Source organism: Neospora caninum, chromosome IX (genome assembly GCF_000208865.1).
Source record: "Neospora caninum Liverpool complete genome, chromosome IX".
Taxonomy (NCBI): domain Eukaryota; phylum Apicomplexa; class Conoidasida; order Eucoccidiorida; family Sarcocystidae; genus Neospora; species Neospora caninum.
Window position 1 is genome coordinate 1,322,329 of NC_018390.1, and position 17,752 is coordinate 1,340,080.

The 17,752-nt window shown below is 58.0% G+C and overlaps 1 protein-coding gene across 1 annotated transcript; it reads right to left on the minus strand.

Annotated features, from left to right (window-relative positions):
* Positions 1–1,401: 1,401 nt before the first annotated feature.
* NCLIV_040140 (conserved hypothetical protein) lies at positions 1,402–11,976 on the minus strand (the record flags this gene model as incomplete). Its single annotated transcript, XM_003880923.1, has 12 exons — positions 1,402–1,840; positions 2,265–4,152; positions 4,645–4,834; positions 5,306–5,580; positions 5,994–6,102; positions 6,682–7,194; positions 7,521–7,866; positions 8,601–9,231; positions 9,607–10,350; positions 10,799–11,175; positions 11,461–11,575; positions 11,793–11,976. 12 exons carry the CDS (start codon positions 11,974–11,976, stop codon positions 1,402–1,404), a joined length of 5,811 nt encoding a protein of 1,936 aa, XP_003880972.1.
* Between the last annotated feature and the right edge of the window lie 5,776 nt (positions 11,977–17,752).

Consider the following 17,752-nt stretch of genomic DNA (forward strand, 5'->3'; position numbering starts at 1 on the left):
TAATCTAGTTCCGGCAGTAGTGGCTACGTCGATTACAACGGCTTCGGATCCCCGCGCTCTTCACGGTTCTTGGGTTCTTCCTTGGCACATCACTGGCAGAAGTCTAAAGATAGTTTACCTACGTCCCTAGAGCCGTGTATCCTTCCAGTCAGTACAGCGTTATTGCTTCCACGAGCAGCTTCGATGAGTCCATCACCGAATTCGGCATCTACGGTGTAGTCAGAACGCATTTTCCCTCACCTGATGCGGTTTTGTCTGCGGTCGGAAAATAAGAAAAGGTTCGCCAAACACTCTGGTGCTGCTTTCTTGCACACAGCAATGGCGTGTGCCTCTTGTTAATCGATTCCATAGCCCATGGTTCACCCGGTGCTCGTTTGCGTTTCATGCCACAGAGGATGGGGCGCTGGCAGAAGCCAGAACTTTGCAAACTTCAAGGGACCTGGAAACTCCTTAGAATTCACGGCGTTTGCGTTGAACTAAAGAGTGTGGCTGTCACAAAGGAAATGCGACAAGAGCCAGCCTCAAAAACCAAGCTGTGGTCTCCAGTGAAACAACTGCTCTGTGCCGATTCGTGTGGCTGGTGTGACGGGGGCAAAGTCGACATAACTTGATCACGCACGACGTAACACCTGCCCCGGCGACAGTTGACAGCAACGGATTTCAAAAAAACAGCTGACACCAAACAAGGACGGAGACCCACATCTTCCCCAAACGGGTGGATCAAGAGCACCCCGAAACGTATTCACCGTGTCAGTAAGAGGATGCCACAACAACGGAACCGCTTGACATGCCTCAGATGTTTTCACAGAACGCAGTGGAACAAGCACACTTTTCGAGAAGGTGCTCGCGTCACAGAGCACGTTGTCCATCCAAACACAAAAAGAACCATCCCTTGTTTGAAGGCAACAACTTACGCTGTTCCATGGTTGTGCCCCGTATGCGTTGTGTCCAGTTTTGGGCGTTTTCAAATCTAAGCTTAACTGAACACTTTGCCAGGACCCGTTCCTTTTTCTTATTCCTCCACTCATCTGAAACCGTCGTCGCTGCTAGTTTCCGACTTCCTTCTCAGGCTTTTAGACGGTCCTGCAAATAGGTAAGTTCCTATCCCTATACCAACTCTTCCGCCAGAAAGAGGGCTGGACGCGTGAGGGTTCCCTCCTTTCTTTCGTGTATCCCGAACGCTTCACAACTCAGCAGTGCTCTTTGCCGAACTGATGCCCGCTAGCACTTTGCAATTTCATAAGGTCATTCCTCGACAGGCGACGTATCTCCTGCAGCTCCCTCACTACAGTTTTCCTTATGCTAGGGGCCAGCAGCCCCTTCACACGGCCGTGTGTCCCTGCACTCTTCGCCCTGAAGCTGCATCGCATTTTCTGGCTTTGTGTCCTCCACTAGAAGTGACTAGCTTGCTTGTCCACTCTCGATTCGAGGTTCCGCGGTCTGCTCCGTCTCGGCTGCGCACATGCCCGGCACACCGCCGTCTGCGGCCGCGTGGTTCGCTGCCCCCTCTGGCCTCGTCGACGCATACCCCCCCTGTTCAAAGAGGCAAGAAGAAAGGTGAACTGAGAGTTGCGGATCGGACGTAGTCAGCACCCGGTCTTCGTGCTGCATTGCCTCCTCTTTGACTGCTTCAGGTGGCCGGGGAGAGGTGGAGCAGACTAGCGCACTGTCCTTGTTCTCGTCTGTCCCCTCGACCTCCGCCTCATGGGGGAACTGTCTCGCTTCCTGGGCAGTTTCTTCCGTTTTAACAGCGGCAACGCTTCCCTGAGGAGAACTGCCGGCTTCTCTGGCCACGCGTGTCGGCGTGCGAGGCCGGTTCCTGGTGTCTTTGGAAGAAACGCTGGGAACACGTCCCGGCGAAACCCAGTGGTGTGCTGATCCTGTCTCTCTGTTTGCCGACGAAAAACGGCAGCGAGTGGAGGCCCCAGAAGACTCCGTCGGCTCTGGACGGTAATGGGCCGGGAAGAACCCCTGATCGAAATTTGAGCGGAAGTTCGGAGTGAAAAAGAGGACGGAGAGGGGGAGGAACCTGGGGAAAGTCGCACGCACCGCAGCAGGTGACAACAGGAAACATCAAGAGTCACCTGAGCGGCCATCGAGACGAAACGACGCGTTAGGCAAACGTGCACCTCGCAGCAAGAGAGTGGCCGAGGAGAGAAATGGAACGTTGACAGCGCACATTCTGTGCCGCTGAGACGCGAAAAAAGATTTGGAAGGAAAATTGAGATGTTAGCGAAAGGAGCCCAGAAGCTCTAGGTGCTTACCTGAACCTGCCTTCTGCCTCGAGGGAAGCGAGCGTTTCAGGAGACACACGGACAGAGTGCGCATGTTCTAACGTGGGTCGGGTGTCGAGACGAACGAGCCACCTCTTCTTGTGCACCTTTTCTCTCGCGTCTCCTGTCTCTCTCGGGTCGCGCATGTCGTCCCGTCTGACAGGACTCGAGGGCGAAGACAGGCCACCGGAACGTCCAGAATCCAATGACATACGTTCGCTCCTTTTATCATCTTCCGCGCAAACGCTTAGTCGTGTCTCTCCCTCCCGTTCTTCCGTCGACTTGTCTGTCGCGGCCTTTACTTCCCCGCTGCTCTCTTCATTCGGCGTGCCCGTCCGGCCACCTCCGCCGCAACAGTCCGGCGCAGGTCCCTTCGGCTGCACGGCTGGTTCTGGCTCTTGTGCCATGACGTTCGCATCTCTTTCCCCAGCTGTGTCCATGGCAGCCCCTCCGCTTCCGCTGCGTCCACGGTTACGGAGGTTGTCCACGTCGCCAGGCGACGCACATGCCAGCTCGTTCGGGCTGCCTGGAAGGGTCGGCGACGGCGGCGAGGCGTCAGATCCAGTGTCGCCAGATAACCGCCCAAGTCCACTTCTGGGAAGCTCACGGCGTTTCCAGATGCTCGTTTCGCGTCGGTCTTCGTGGTTCGCAAGGCGACACAGTGTGTCCGCACTTACGCGACGCCATCGATTTTCGCGTTTCTGCAAGTACCAGACGTCGTTGTTCTCCTCTTCGTCTTCCATCTCGCCTTCTTCTTCATCGCCCGTCATGGAGGAGCCGTCTTCTCCAGAGTCCCCGGCGTCTTCGCATGCCCATGGCTCGTCTGCGTTCGCGGCACTGGCCATTTCTCTGCACTCGTCGACCGTGCGGAGACTGAAGAAGGGCCGGAGAAACGGTTGCTGGAAAAAGGCTTCGACAGAGAAGAACAAACTCTCGATCAAGTGCTCTGCTCCGCAAGCGGGGGGCGGAAACATCGGGTCCTCGTCGTATCGATTTTCATCTCTGTCTCCCCTCTTCTCGCGCCGTGCGCTTGTTATCAGAGGGGCATACGGCATCGCAAACGGGAGTCCTGGACGCACTTGCAGAGGCGGCAGACCTGCAACCCACCCCCGGGCCACCTGCGCCGTCCCCAACGGTATCCGCCGACGTCTTCGGTGTCTCCCCGACCGTGCTGTGGACCCGGTCGGCCCCTCGCTGCCTGGGTCTCGAATCTCCTCGACGCAACAGCAACACGCGCAGCTCGTCGCCGGCACGCTGGAACTGGTGATCGAGTCATCTGGAGCCTCGCAAGTGGAAGATTTCGCAGCCGCGGGGTCCGAAGTGCTCTTTCCCTCGCTCGCGGGGTCACCTGCCTCCGTCGCGTCGCCTTCTTCGGCGGCTGGCAGTGCCTCTGGAGGCAGACGCGGCTCACTCGAAGCTTTCTCTGCCTCCTGTCCGGTCGGGCCTGCCGCGCCCGAACTGCACGAGGAACAGCAGCAACACCGCCGCTTCACAGGCGCCTCGGCGTCTTCCGAAACTTCCTTGTTGCGAAGCGAACAGCAGCAAACGGTCGAGGCGACACAGCGATGGAGGAGGTGACGCAAGACACTGTTGACGAGCGAAACGATAAACGGGAGGTCCCGCGATTTCAGATGCGAAGACACCTCAAAGGGAAGCACCGAAAAAACATGTGGAGCAGAGGGAGACGGCACCCTGAAGATTAGCGGAAGCAACAGAGGAGAAAGCGGCGCGGAGGCCGAAGCGTCGCCGGAGCTCTCCGTCTGTGGAGAGCGAGACGCAAGCGTCGAGCAAGACCCATCCTCGGTTTGCGGCAGAGAGCAGACGGAGAGCAGCTTGAGGGCAGTCGCTGCCGGTAGGCAAGAAGGAAGAAGGAGAAAGCCTAAAGAGAAAGCCGGGACATGGCAAGACAAAACTACCAGTACGGTACAGAACCCCGTCTCTTCGTGTAACTGTCCCCGGAACCTAGGGACTGCCAAAAAGTCACCCAGACCTAGACAACGTTCTCTATAAGGACGGAGACACAAAGACCGAACTGTGGGGCACCGTGGGAGACGAGAGCCCCGACACGTGTGGATGCTGACCCCGCTCGATGGCCCCGGAGAGCCGCAGGGCGAGTGCCGGGAGTGGCAGCCACGAATCGGCACTGTTTGTTCTCGAGTCCCCCGCTTTCGTGAGTGCACTCCTGCGGCTCTTGTCGTTTTCATGAAACTCTCTCGTAACGAACCGTTCGCGACGAGAGGTCCTCGTTGCCTGCGACCGAGATGAACAGTTCGCGGGCTGTGCGCCGGACTGACACTTCGAACGATAACAAAGACAGGTGCACGCCACAGACGCTTCACAAACGACACGGCGTCGGGGAACGCGTGCTCACCGTCGCCCCGCAGCATCCGCGTTTCCAAAAAGTCGAAGAGTTGCCAGCCCCAGAGCTCCTGCGCAAGAACGTCCGTCGCTCGTCCACCAGTCCGGCCGAGGGACGAAGCCAACTGAAGCGAGCAGGATGCGGAACCGGTTTCGTCTACCACCGGGGCTGCTGCTCCTGCGTGGGAGAGCAGCCATGACCCCTACACAAACCAGGGAGACGACGAAAAAGCACCGGTTGCTCTGTTCAAAACAACCAAGCGCGCTGTCTTCTCGTGACTTACTGAGCGAGACAGCCTCCACTCCGAAGGGGTCTGCTTTACGCAACCGAGCTGAAGAGCGATGGGAACACTGCTCCCCCCCCCCTCTCCAGCGGTCGCCGCGATGGGCAGGAGCAGAACGGTTTTTTTCTCCAATTCGCGTACTTCCCACGTCCCCCGTCCCCCCCCCCCCCCGCATGGCTCGGTTTTGGACAGAACAGCAATCGCAGAAATGGGCGACTTCTCCCACTCATTTCCATGGTTTTAAAAGGCAACTTAACACGTGTGGAGGTTAAGGACTGTGTTTCCTGGTGGGCGTCTCTACTTCTAGGCTTCGAACGCATCTCTCCAACGTCTAGGGGCGCCGGCCGCCAGCAGAGACACACGGCCGACCCCGTCGCGCCTCACACCTACCCAAAGTTCAGCCAGCATCTTCTCGAGGCTCTGCTGCGCTCCCTCCACCGCGGCATTCGGGAGGCCGCGGACGAGCAGCACATGGGGCAAGACGACTGTTTCCATCTTCTCGCCCCAGCGAAGAGGTTTGGAGCCTTGGTGGGCCTTGTCGGCCGACGGCCCGTGTGGCGGAGGCGCGGTTTCACACAGAGGACTCCGGGGAGGAGGCACAAGCCACGCGTTGCCAACGTGAACGCCCTCAAAAGCTAGGTACTCGACCGGATAGATTTGCTCTTCTGAGAAAAACGGGAAAGAAAGGAATCGATCCGCTGCCAGTAAACGCACCGACGCACCGGGGCGCTACACAGCAACACTGGCGGGAGAACCGAGCATCCGAGAGGGCATTTATCCACCGCTTGCCGTACCCCCACTTCCGGTCTTGAATTAGTTACAACCACAACAACACATCTACAAAGGTACAACTCGATAGCTATACATGTCCGCTCGCGTGAGATACGGCGGTCTCCCACGGAATTGCGTCTTGCTTTCCTCAACACCATTCCACCAAGACAGACACCGGGCGAGGCGAATGTTTTCGGCGCGCGTCGCTGTCACGTGAACGAGATTGAGCCGGCGCGAGAACCCCTCGTCTTGTCTGACTAAGCGAAGCCTCGGGTTTCTCGGTGAGAGCTTCCGCACTCGACCTCACCAACAAGTGATCGGAAGAGAGCATCCAACGCATCGCTGACTGTCTCTGAAAGTTCCTCTGAAGACTCCGAGGGTCCGGAGGGCTTTACGTGCCACGGGTACCCGCTGTCCTGAAAACAGCATTTGAACAGAAATGAGGAGGGACGCTTCATGGGTCTCCGAGTGCGTCGCGCTCCACAGACCGCGGAGGGAACCACGGCAACCCTGCCGCATGCACACGCCCGCCTGGCGCTCGAGACGCGTCTGCTTTCTACATTCTCCACACCTGTTTGGACCGAGCGCGTTGTCAACTTTCTCGCTCGTTGCCCGAAGAGACAGGTCACCACAGGAGACAGATTTGCGTGAACGTTAGTCTTCACCTTCGCCACACTGTTCCCGGATTCCCACCCATCGAACCGGCACGCAATTCGTCGATCCGTTCTTCTCGAGAGGCGAGCGCTCTCAACACTGTCGCGCGGCTCGGCCTGCATGTCTACCGCTCGAGACTGCGAGGTGGATGCCCCCGCTCTGGCGAGGAAAGACCCTGGGGTCTCCGAGGCGTTTACAGACGAAATATGAAGAGAGACTGTCGAGTACCTGTGTGCACCAAACGCACTGGGAGTCTGTACGCTGTTTTCCCAACACTTGTGTGGCGGCCGTTCGCCGTGTCCTAACACTTTTCACCGGAAAGACTTCCCCCGAACACTGACCGTCCCGTTGGAGAGAGGCTCAATGGAGTAACGGGCGCCGTCGTCGTCAGACATGGTGAACGTGGCAGGCCGGCGATCTCGGAGGATCATGTCGAGCACATTCGACGCAAAACTGACTTCCTCTCTTAACCGTTTCACGCCTCGTCCTCCCTCGGGCTCCGATCTGCCAGTGTCCACGGTTTCCGCACTGTCTGCCGTGTCTGCTTCGCTCTTCGTTCCCGCCTGCACTTCACCGTCCGCAGAAGGGTCCTTTGCTAGCGCGTGCTGGCCCTCAGATTCACACCTCGGCCCTCCGAGGGGCGCGCCTGCCTCGTGAGATTCGCAAAAAGCTGTAGGTCTGCCTCCCCTGTCTCCATTCTTTTTCTCGCGCATGCCGCTCTCTTGGTCGCTGTCGCGCGGCAGTGCAGGCGCCGCCGTTCGCTTCCCGGGAGAAAAAAGAGCATCTGAAGAACCTCGAGCGTCTTGCCGGAGGAGTGCACGCAAAGCGGCGTGCGGAAGGTTGAGGTAAAGGCGCTGTGCGGACAGCCGAAGAACAAGAGTAACGGGACGTTTCCAATGAAGCAGCACGCGGCAACAAAGCACTCGACAGCAACTCCGAACCGCCGCGCATAGGTGGAGACAAACGAACGACGCTGCGAAGGAGACAAAAAACCAGAGAGCTTCAAAAAGCACGAAGACGGGAAACGCGTAAAACTATGTGAAAACGGTTCGGCGGGCGACCTCTGACGACCGCTGCTGCTCTAGGTCCGATGCAGGTGGACGACCTGGCGACTTTCAGACGCCGACACAGCCTCCTGGAAAAAAGCGAAATGTGCTCAGCAAGCGCGCCGCTTTCTCACTTTAGATGTGGTGTAGACACTGGTTTGAAGGAGGGCCGCGACCGCTGTAGCCGACGCGCCGAGCCTCGCGAGACTCTCACTCTGCAGACTGACAGTCGGCGGCTGCCCGACGTCGGCCAGGCTCAATCGGCGCGCCTCCAACTGGTCTACATCTTTTTGGTTCCTCGCGGAGCCTTCAGTTGCCTGAGACATTTCGTACAGCCGTTTCGTGCTGCTCGGGTCCCCTTCGGCGGCCGCCGCAGTCGCTGGAGAATACCGGAGAGAAGGGAAAAGGATGCATTTGAACAGCTGCGTCCAGACCGACGAGGAGAACGTGCGCGACCAAGTCGACTGCGTGACCAGTTGACTGCAAACAACACGACAGTTTTCACGCGGTGCGTGTGAAACGGCGCGTTTTTCTGGGAAAGAAGCCCAGAAGCAAGAGACAAAGGCAGCCACATGAGAATTCGCCGAGGATTTTCAAGAGAACGAGACAAACACTCGGTGCTAACGGGAGATCCATGAGGTGCGAAGAGCGGCACATGCTCCCCAAAAGTAACGAGGAATTCCCAACACGACATATGGGGTGACGCACAGACGCGCTTTTGTGGCATGAGCAGACCACTCCTCGGACACCGAATCTCTTTCACCTGCTGCGAAGGAACCAAGAAAACCCCAAGTCAGGCGCAGGGACAGGACACTAGGATCCAAACCTACGCTCGGTCACCCAATTCTTGTCGGCGTGTCCTAACATCGTGGGGTCCTTCCCCGTTCCTGCTTGTCTTCTACACACCGGTTTACGCCACAAGACTCTATTCTGCAAGTCTGCGGTTGCATCCTATCTGTTTCGTCTTCCCCTCGTCTCGAGACTCTCGAGCCACTCAAGTTCCTCTCCCTACTGCGCCGCATCTGCCCCTGCACGAGTCCCTTTCCTGCACTATTTGCCGTCCAGCCCCGGTCGCTAACGCTCCCCCCGCGTCTCCGCGCCCTTAGTACCACGCTGTCCTCCCACGCCTGCTCATTTCTCAAGCGCGATTTGTCTCGCCCTGTCCCGCCTTCTCTCTCTCAATTCTCTCCGAGTCCCCCGACCCTCGCACTTACGAGACCCGCGCGTTGCACTGGAACTGCAGCGTTGGCGAGACGAGCAGATGGAGCTTCGCCGCCCTGTCACAAAGAGGCTGCTTTCTCCTCTCGAACTCCTCTCCCCTGCCTGACCCACCCACTCCAGGCATGCGCCTTCTCTCGCGACCCGCCGCAGCGAGACGAGTGAAACCTCCTCGGCGACTGTCTCTGCCTGGCCAGCGCCGGTCTCCGCGGCCGGAGACTCCCGACGCGTCTCGTGCGGGCGACTCTGCGACGGGACCGCGACCGACGCATCTGCCTGCGTGGCTGTCTGGGCTCGAGACAGACGATCGACCAGAGCCGTCGCATCTCCGCCCACCCTCTCCAGCGGCGACTGGAGAAAAACGGTCTCCTCCCGTAGACGGCAAAGACCTGGGGCCCTTGACCGAGGGAGACGCGACTGAGGCCAAGCACTTGGGACACGCCATTGAGCGAGTCCAGAAATGCGCAGAAGAACGGGGACGAGGAATGCGACACCCGCCGGGTCGACCGTCTCCTCCGGCGGCGCGCCAAATGAAGACAGGGGCATGCAAGAGTTTCTCGACAACTTCAAAGGACTGAACGAGAATGACGCCGTAACCGCGGCACCGGCCCGTGGAGGGACACGCCGCTGAAAACAAAGAGACGGTGGAAAGCAGAGAGCACACGCGCGACGAAAAGATGTGTTGCCGGAAGACGAGCCGCCGAACGAAAACTGGCAACAGATGGGGAAGACGCAATCGACACTCGGAGCAAAGTACACGAAGAGGACATCTCCGTCAAATAGCGGACTGCGAAAGGCGTTTCGGGCTCCCCTCGAGGAAAGGCGGCCGGCACCGAAGCAAAAGCGGAGACTCAAAACTCCTGACCCCCGCTGAGAAAAAGCGAGGGATCCAGTCCACGCGCTTCAATTGCGACATTCACACACGCGAGTGAGCCTTTGAACATATGTGTTCCCTCTTATTTTCAGTCCATCTTCTGGGTAAGCTTTTGGCACGACCCTCACCAAGAAAAAGCACCATGGGCGCTGCATCGTGAACCTTGTAGTGGGCTGTGATCATGCGATGGAGAGGCGCCAGCCTGATGTTGGGAAGAGACGTAAGCAGCAGAGCCACGTGGGGACGCGCGAGGTCGATTCTGTCTTGTGGGGCTGCCATCGCCTTCGTGGATCCATGAAGAGCTTCTTCTTGCGTCGCTTCTGGGCACGTCTCTGTTGCAGCCATCGGCCTGTCTTTCGTTTCCTCCCACTCACCAGAAGCCTTCTTCTGATCTCCCCCATCTACCGACTTCTCGGCCTCCGCGTCGACGCATGAGACATTCGACGCCTCCCTTAACTGGTAGACTGGATCGGCTGACTGGTCACTCACGTCATTCCGCCCGTTTTGTTCTTCCAGTCCGGATCTGTCACCACCGTGGGATGGAGAGCTGCGATCTTTCTCCTGATCGTATCCTTGGTGGCCGTTCTCAGAGGCCTCCGTCATGGCGTCCTGCTTCTTCGAATCATCGGACAGACTCCCGGGGTCCGTGCCCACCTCGCTCTCGCTCGCTGCCTTCCTCGCGTTCTGTAACGCGGCCGTTTCTACATCTGCTGAATTGCTCCTACCCTTTATGTGACGCTTAGATTCCCTTGCGTCTTCAATGCACAGAGCGAAACGCCGGTAGACTCTCCGAAGAGCCTCCTTTGCCGCCTCCCGAAGAACGGGGAAATGCGAGCTGAACTGTGGCGGATGCAGCGAAGGGTGGTCAAGCGCTGCGCGAGGACGCGACGTAGCTCCGTACCTACACAACGAAAGGTGGCGAGAGAGAGACGGCTAGCCGACAGCGTCAAGGGCACAAAAAGGAAATGCACGACTTACGCACCTCCACAGCCATCAAGACGTGCGAGGCTCTCCGTGTGCTGTCCATGCTTTTTACGACTACGCTGCCCCTGGAGAGAGGCACATGCACCAGTTTCACTCCCTAAGAAAATCGAAAGCACCCCGACACAAGAAATCAAATCGAGCACGTGCAAGCATAGGTTTTCTACCCTTTTTCCGGCCGAACGTCCTTCCCCCAGAAGCCGTCCCTGGTGTCTTGGCTGCTTCGAAAACACAACATGTGCACGAATCTACGCGAGCCTGGTGCCCCAGACGCTGAATTTGATGACTGCATTTCACCTTGGAGTTCCCCCATGTTTCGCTGCGTCGCCCACGACTCACTTCGCGCTCCTGGCGTACCACGGAATGCGTCCATCTCCACGACTGCGTCCTTCCTCGTCACTCCACTCGGCTCTTCTTTCTCCCCTGCTTCGGATTCGCCGTTCAGCCGACTGTCCCCGCCATCCGGCGTCCAGTCGGTGGCCGGATGCGCTGCCGCAATAGGGTTCCCCGCTTCCAGGGTATCCTGCTGATCTTCCCTGTCGGTTCTCGTCCGTGTCTCTGCCGAAGCGTCCGGGAGCGCCTCCTCCGGGGCCTCGCCTCGCACCTTCGAACGAGAAGCGCCCCCCGCGGGGTCCTCGGGCGGCGTGGCGTCTCTCTTCCGAGACGCGGCGGTCCCGCGAGACCCTGCGTTCCTCGTGTCGTCCTGGGAGCGCTTCCTGAAACGCCAGCGAAGCACTTGAAGCCCGATCTTCCCACCGTTTCAACCAACTCCCGGACACCCGCCTGCTTTGCGCGCGACCCCGGCTCGTGGGTCGATCGCATCCGCTCTTGGGCCCCTCGCGCCGCTCGACACGGTCGCGGCTGCCTCGCCCTCTCGCTCCCTCTCTGCTGGACGAAAGGCTGTCTCTTCGCCGCCCAATCCCCTCTCTGCCGTCGAGTCCCCTTGGCCCGTCTCCGACAGAGCCGGAGCCATCTCGGCCACCACGCCGGTGTCGCCCTACGCTGTCTCCCCGCCGCTCGCTCGGAAGGTCTTCTGCGTCTTGTCGACTGCCGTGGCTTCCAACAGAAGCTGCTGCCGCCACGGCGGAAGGGTCGCCGAGAGGGAAAGCAGCGCCACTGGGTGGTATCACCCAAAAACAGCCAGCGGGGGGGACGGGGGCAAACGTGAGTGCCGAGGGGGCCGACGGACCAGCGGCCGGGACGACGCCGACAGGAGCAAGTTGACTGGCAGCTAAGAGAAACGCTTTCGATGCTGGAGTGCCTGTCGCGGCAATGGATGCCGCACTCGAATGGTCAAAGAACGCCGCGGCAGGGAGAAGCCCCTGAGCCCCACCGGCCGTAGGGAGTGACGGGACAGCCCGCACGGCAGAGTCTGCGCCTCCGGCCGGCGGGGGTGCCCAGACCCCCGCTGAGGCGGAGAGGCCTTCTGCGCCGCCTGGCAGCGGACCGGGAAGAGCGACGGAAGCAGGAGAACCAGCCGCGGGCCCCGGCCGGCGACCCTCCACTTCCATCTCCATTGTGCTGGCTCTGTCAGCGTAGGCACGAGCACCCGAGAGAGACGCTGAGCGGGCCTGATGCTCTCGTGAATTTTGTGGAAACTCAAAACGGCCTCTTTCTCGGGAGCGATGCGCGGCTCGGCCGGAAAAGGATGGGGGGGGGGAGCGACGCCTCGGAGACCGCCGGCCGCGTTTCTGGTTCTCCAGCGAAGGACTGCGCCTGCGGAGAGACCCTCCGTAACCGGCATCTCGCCTGTAGAGTTGTCCCGGTACTTCTCGCTCGCCTAGGTCCGGACCCCGAGGCCGCTTGTCCCCCCAGTCACCTCTTAGTCCCCACGCCTCCTGCCGGTCTCTGTGACCTGCTTCAGGCAAAGCGCTTCCCGCTCTGTTTCTTTGACGCGGATTTTCAGGTTTGCAGGGTTGCCAAGATGAAGCAACTTGATCTCGGCCGCCTCGCCTCTCCCTGCCATTCCCTGTGACGTCGCTTGCCGGGGCCCCGCCCCTGTCGCCGTCAGTCCCCCTTCCGCCCCGTCTGTCTCCGCCGATCCCTCCCAACTCCTGTCCTCGCCGCCTGTTCTGTCCAGGAGGAAACCCTTCATTTCGCCCAGAGGCCTCGCGATGGCCAGCGTACACGGGTTGACTCGTGCACTGGGGAGAGTCTTCATTCCGTGATGTAGAGCGTCCTGCCCGTCTCTGCCATGGGGCCGCTTGCTGGTCCGAAGGAGCATCGCAACCCACACGTTGCCACGGTGGCGGAACGCGAGAAGCGCCTGCATGCGTATCGCCACCGGCATCTACAGCCTGCTGGCCAAACCATGGCGGCAGGCGTTGCTGCTGCCAGGACTCCTGGTGCTGAGTGGAAGCAGGGGTCGCCTCGGCACGGAAGCCTGCCTGGTGAGCATTGTGCTTCCACGGAGGGTCAGCGACAGCAGTTCCTACATACCATCGTTGTTCCCAGCCACCCTGTGCAGATGCTCTGTCTTGAAGAGCATCGGCCGCTGCAACAGACCTGAGACACGCCGACCCCACATTTGGATCCCAAATCTTGAAAACGTACCGGCTGCCAGCCGACGACGCCAAAGACGCACCTAACGTGTAGTAGAGACGCACCTGCAGGCGTCCTACCAGACGACTGGAAAGACAAGTGCGTACGTCAGCTCCGCCCCATGTAATGCAACGCTACATGGCGAGCACTCACAGAATGCTCTACTGTTAAGATTGGAGAGAGAACCTGTGGGCCTCCGCGACCAGCTCGGAGTGCAGAATAACAAAAACTGCCTGCACTGAGCTGATTCGAAAGACCTGGAGACGGTGCGCTGTGTCTTGACTTACGGCGCAGAAGCAGACGCCCCTACCCGCCACGGTGGTAGTGCCATCGAGTCTGGAGGCCTTCGAGTGTCTTACGAGAGACGCCGTCCTCTTTTTTCTGATTCACACAAAAGGCAGAGCAGACACCCGTCGTGTTTGATTGTCAGCAACACACTGCCGACTTAAGGAGGGTAGACCAGCACGAAGGCGGTGCTGACCACGACCACGGTCGCCAACGTGTAAACAAAGACGCTCAGAGGAGCCTCAGCTCCGAAGAGACGCCAGAGATGAGGTGGTGTCTTGAAGCAGCGTTGTGTTCGCTCATCTCCCGCCGCCCGGGTTGATCACACGTGTTTGGAGCTACTCGCGCGGCGGTCAAAGTGTAGTTACGCAAGCCTAATGCTGTACCGCGGAGTAACAATGCCTGTCCGTGGACAACCCCCTGACAAACACAATATGCCTTGTCGTGTCCACCGACAGCGAAATCCCATGAGTAAACACCCGCTGCAAGACGGCATCGATCGGCACGCCCACAAATGCCACTGCATCACAATAACTGAAGCGTGGTCCTGCTAGTTTGCGGGGCCGCACGAGCCATGTACGTCTGTCCGCATTTCTGTTACAAGTGCACGACAACCTGTGACATTTCTACGAGCTGCGTTATTCGACACTCTGTTCTAACTGAATGTCCATCCTTGGAGCTGATCGTTGGCGCTACTTTTGTGTAGTACGAAATAAGCCCCGTACTGAGAGCAGAACCAAAATAAGGCTTTCGCCCATCGACGCCCCTAACTGCTCGTAGTCGGTGTTTTCCCATCTGAAGCGAACGAGCGACAGCCTTCGATAAAGACAGACTGAAATGTTCACGGTGGCGTACATATACACGTCTTTGCAAGCCGGTGCTCAAGTGCCCCGCCTCTCCAGGTCCACATGAATATGGACATCTCCTATGGAGGCCCACAGAAACCTCCGGAGTACAACTCCTGCTGTCTCGCAGAGCATCCATCTGGGCGCCTAGCTGTTCTCCTTGCGCTTTGCATTCACAGGAGTGTGGCCACACTCCTGCCACAGCCACGGAGTGCAAAATGTGGGTCTGACGCGTGCTGGCGATCCGCGAGAAGTGAGCCGTGAGGCTCCTCCACCATAAGGAGTGTATGCCTGGTATGCCCAGAAAATACGTACCTGCTCGGGCACAAAAGGGTTCTTCAACGGTTTGGTGACACGCGACTTTTGTGGCCCTGAACCGAACTCGGGGCAGCAACCGTCGCATCTCGTGACGCTGTTAAATCTCCAGCCGCCGCAGGAAACGTGAGAATTTAACCGGGTACGGCGAGCACTTGTCACCAGTTCGAATAGCCGATACACTCATGTCGCTTTACGTGGCCTTTCCTCGGCCGAATCACGTGAGCAGCCGGTAGGCGTGAGACTTCCTCACCGCCGTCGCACCAGGTAGCCGACAACCAGAAAGGCAAATCAGTGGACCCCACTCGTCTAAATGGCATTGGCCGCTGAAGAGAACTAACGAATTCGCGCTGCAATAACGCGGGAAGCTTTCGCCTGCTCCCATTCGGGGTGTCGGGCACGAAGGTTCGCCGTTTCAGCGTTCAACGTATACGGTAGACAACCGGTGTCATCGTCAACTGCTGAACAGTATGGGACGCTCGACGTTGGAGTCTCTTCTCGAAGAGGGCTCGGGGAGCGACTGACCTTCAGAGCCTCCGTACCAACTTGAAAGCAGAAAACAGACGTCTCTCTTAGCGGCAGATATAGCCCTCGATGGCGCTACGGGGACGACGTGCGCACACGGAATATTCGGTGGGGTGACCCGCCTGTAACGGTTAGTAGAGTAGGGCGTTGATATAGCAAGTCAACTCCTCCGACTCAGTTGTCCTGCAGAACCTTGTTTCTTAAACTGGAAGAGAACAGGTGACGAGACACCTTCGTGTCATTTGTTCGTTGCACTTCGTTGCTCGATTCGAGGGGGCCGCGTCTACCGCGAAAAAGCCACATCAGTCGCGTCTCCATGCCTCGGAAGTGCACTTCCACTCGTTGAAGGAATTCGCCTGCCTTCGCACATGTAACCTCTGATTCTGTACGTTGAGAATGTGTCCTGTGGCCTCTCTCCATGCTAAGAATCCATCTCCTTGTACATTTCACGGCCAAAACGGCCGAAAACCAGTTCAACTAGTTCTTACCAAAGAGCAAAGCGCAACACAACCCCCAACCTAACCAACCCCTTTAGGGCAGCACAGTGTAACCTTTCGGCGGTCAAGAGCGCAACCCCACTCCGGTTCGGCGCGCTGCTCTACAGTTTGTTCTCGTGGCTGTCTCGGGGATGAGCCTCCAGTAAAAAAACTCTGCTGTCTGCATAGTATTGCCTTTTCCCGTGGAAATATTTGCCCTTACCTTGAAACCAACTCGACATTTCGTGGGACAGCAATCTAGTTGTCTCCACCAGTGATGGATGCTGGCCGGTTAAAACGGTGTGCCGACGGCTCTGAGTCACAGCGTTTCTGCTCGACGTCCCGAACCCCTGCCCTCGAGCCGGATCCGTGCAGCTCTCTCTCCGTGGCCGTTAACCGCAACAGCGCGTGCACTTGCTCGTGGAGCATCTGCCATGGAGAAAAAAGCGTCGGTGTTTTGGCACTTAGGGTGGACGAACTCAAGCGCAACAAACTACTTCATCTGTATGGAAATACCAATCAGGTCGGTGAGGAAAGCGTGGCATCTACCGCCATAGCATCATCAGTAGCCCTGTCCCCGTGACTCGGCCCCGCCCCCCGAGAGGCTCAGCCGTAATCGAGATCAGGTACCAAACGGTGAGCGCGTTCTTCGCGTACACGTTCAGTTTCGGGTACACGTATCCTGCATACCGCCCCCACAACTTTGTGCCTGGTGACATTCTCTGGGAGTAGGGGAGCAAACGGGCTTTTAGGCATTCTTTACTGGGAAAACCAGCAGAATCTGCGCAGGCCGGAGGGACTCAATGCGCATTTTTTTTTTCGATTGTGACGCACCGGATGTATGGGGGAGTAAGTGACCCAGTTTCGCCTGCGGGGAACGTCGGCGACGTGGTACCATGCAACCGAGGTTTGCCGTGCCCAAGAGCGGAATCTTTCTGTGGCTGTCTCCTGACACGCGCGGATAATCGGCTCGGGCTCTCCACATTCTGAGTATCAACCATTCATACGATTTAGCAGCACAACGATGGCAGGTGGCGACGCTTCTACTAGGAAGACCCGATCTTCGACAGCAGTGCTCTTCTAACCTACTGGGGGTTGCGCGCCCTGTTCTCTGATTTCCGTGACTGTTGCAACAGCAGCACTGGGTTAAAAGGACGAAGGAGCTCTACCACATCTGAAGGCAGGTGGTCTACGTGAAAATGACCGGTTCCACGGCTCGCCATCCAAGGTGTAGCTGTCGGTTCAGGATGCATAGTTACCCCGACTACGCCAAAATTCTCTCTTTTTGCAGAAGCATGAAGCTGTATGGCCTCGAGTCGTGTCTTCAAACGAAACGTGGATGCTTCCCTTTGACGAGTTTTCTCAAAACAAAGAGGCGGCACGGTAGTACCTTCCACGCAGGATAATCGTGTTAGAGTCGCCACCCCTGAACGGTAGATTTCCTCCACATCCTCATGCTGCACACTACGCTCGCGTGCGTCAGGACTGGGGCAGGCGCTTAATTCCCTCAAGCATGTCCCGGAGACACGACGCGCTCGCTCCTTGACTCCAATCGCAGAGAACGTTTTATATCAGCATGGCTCGCCACTATTCCAGGTCCTCTTTAGAGCGAAGGGTAAGAATTAGCAGCAACCGGCAAAATGCTCTAAGAAAGACACTGGAATGCTCCAGTAGAACTCCTGTTGTACCACAAAGGATGAATAGAAGAAACCAAGGGCAGCCCATAGGTCAACTGTTAGCTGTGCAGATTCGTGCGCCGCCTTTACTACAGTAGGTCATGCACTGGGACGTTGGGAGTCTTGGCACCGGAGCCCGTACTGCAGACGAATATGGTCACACTAGAACCGGCATCAGGCATGCTGATGGAACGGTACAATCACTCGAAGAGTGGAGTGAGCAGAAATTTGTAGGGGGCGACTGTACACTTTTCATGAGTTTTTCATGGACGCCAGCCACGCGTCCTCAAATGAAACTGCATGCTCTGGAAGGCACTGCATGAGCGGACAGCGACTACCAAGGCAGTAAATGCCAGGTGTCCCAGAATTGGACAGCGTTTTCCCACGTGCTTTGAATAACAAAAACACAAGCCTTCTTGCATACTAGAAGGAGCTCGGCTCACACAAATAGACGACACCTTCAGTCAGCGCAAGCGAGCGGTAGGAGCATGACCTTCCTACTTGCTCGCACAAATCAAAGTGCCTCTTAAACAACATTCAGCGGATCGACACCCGAGACATCGTCTGGCGCACACCTTGGTTTTCCTTCCTCACACTCACAACGATACTCCCTTGCAAATGGACATCATT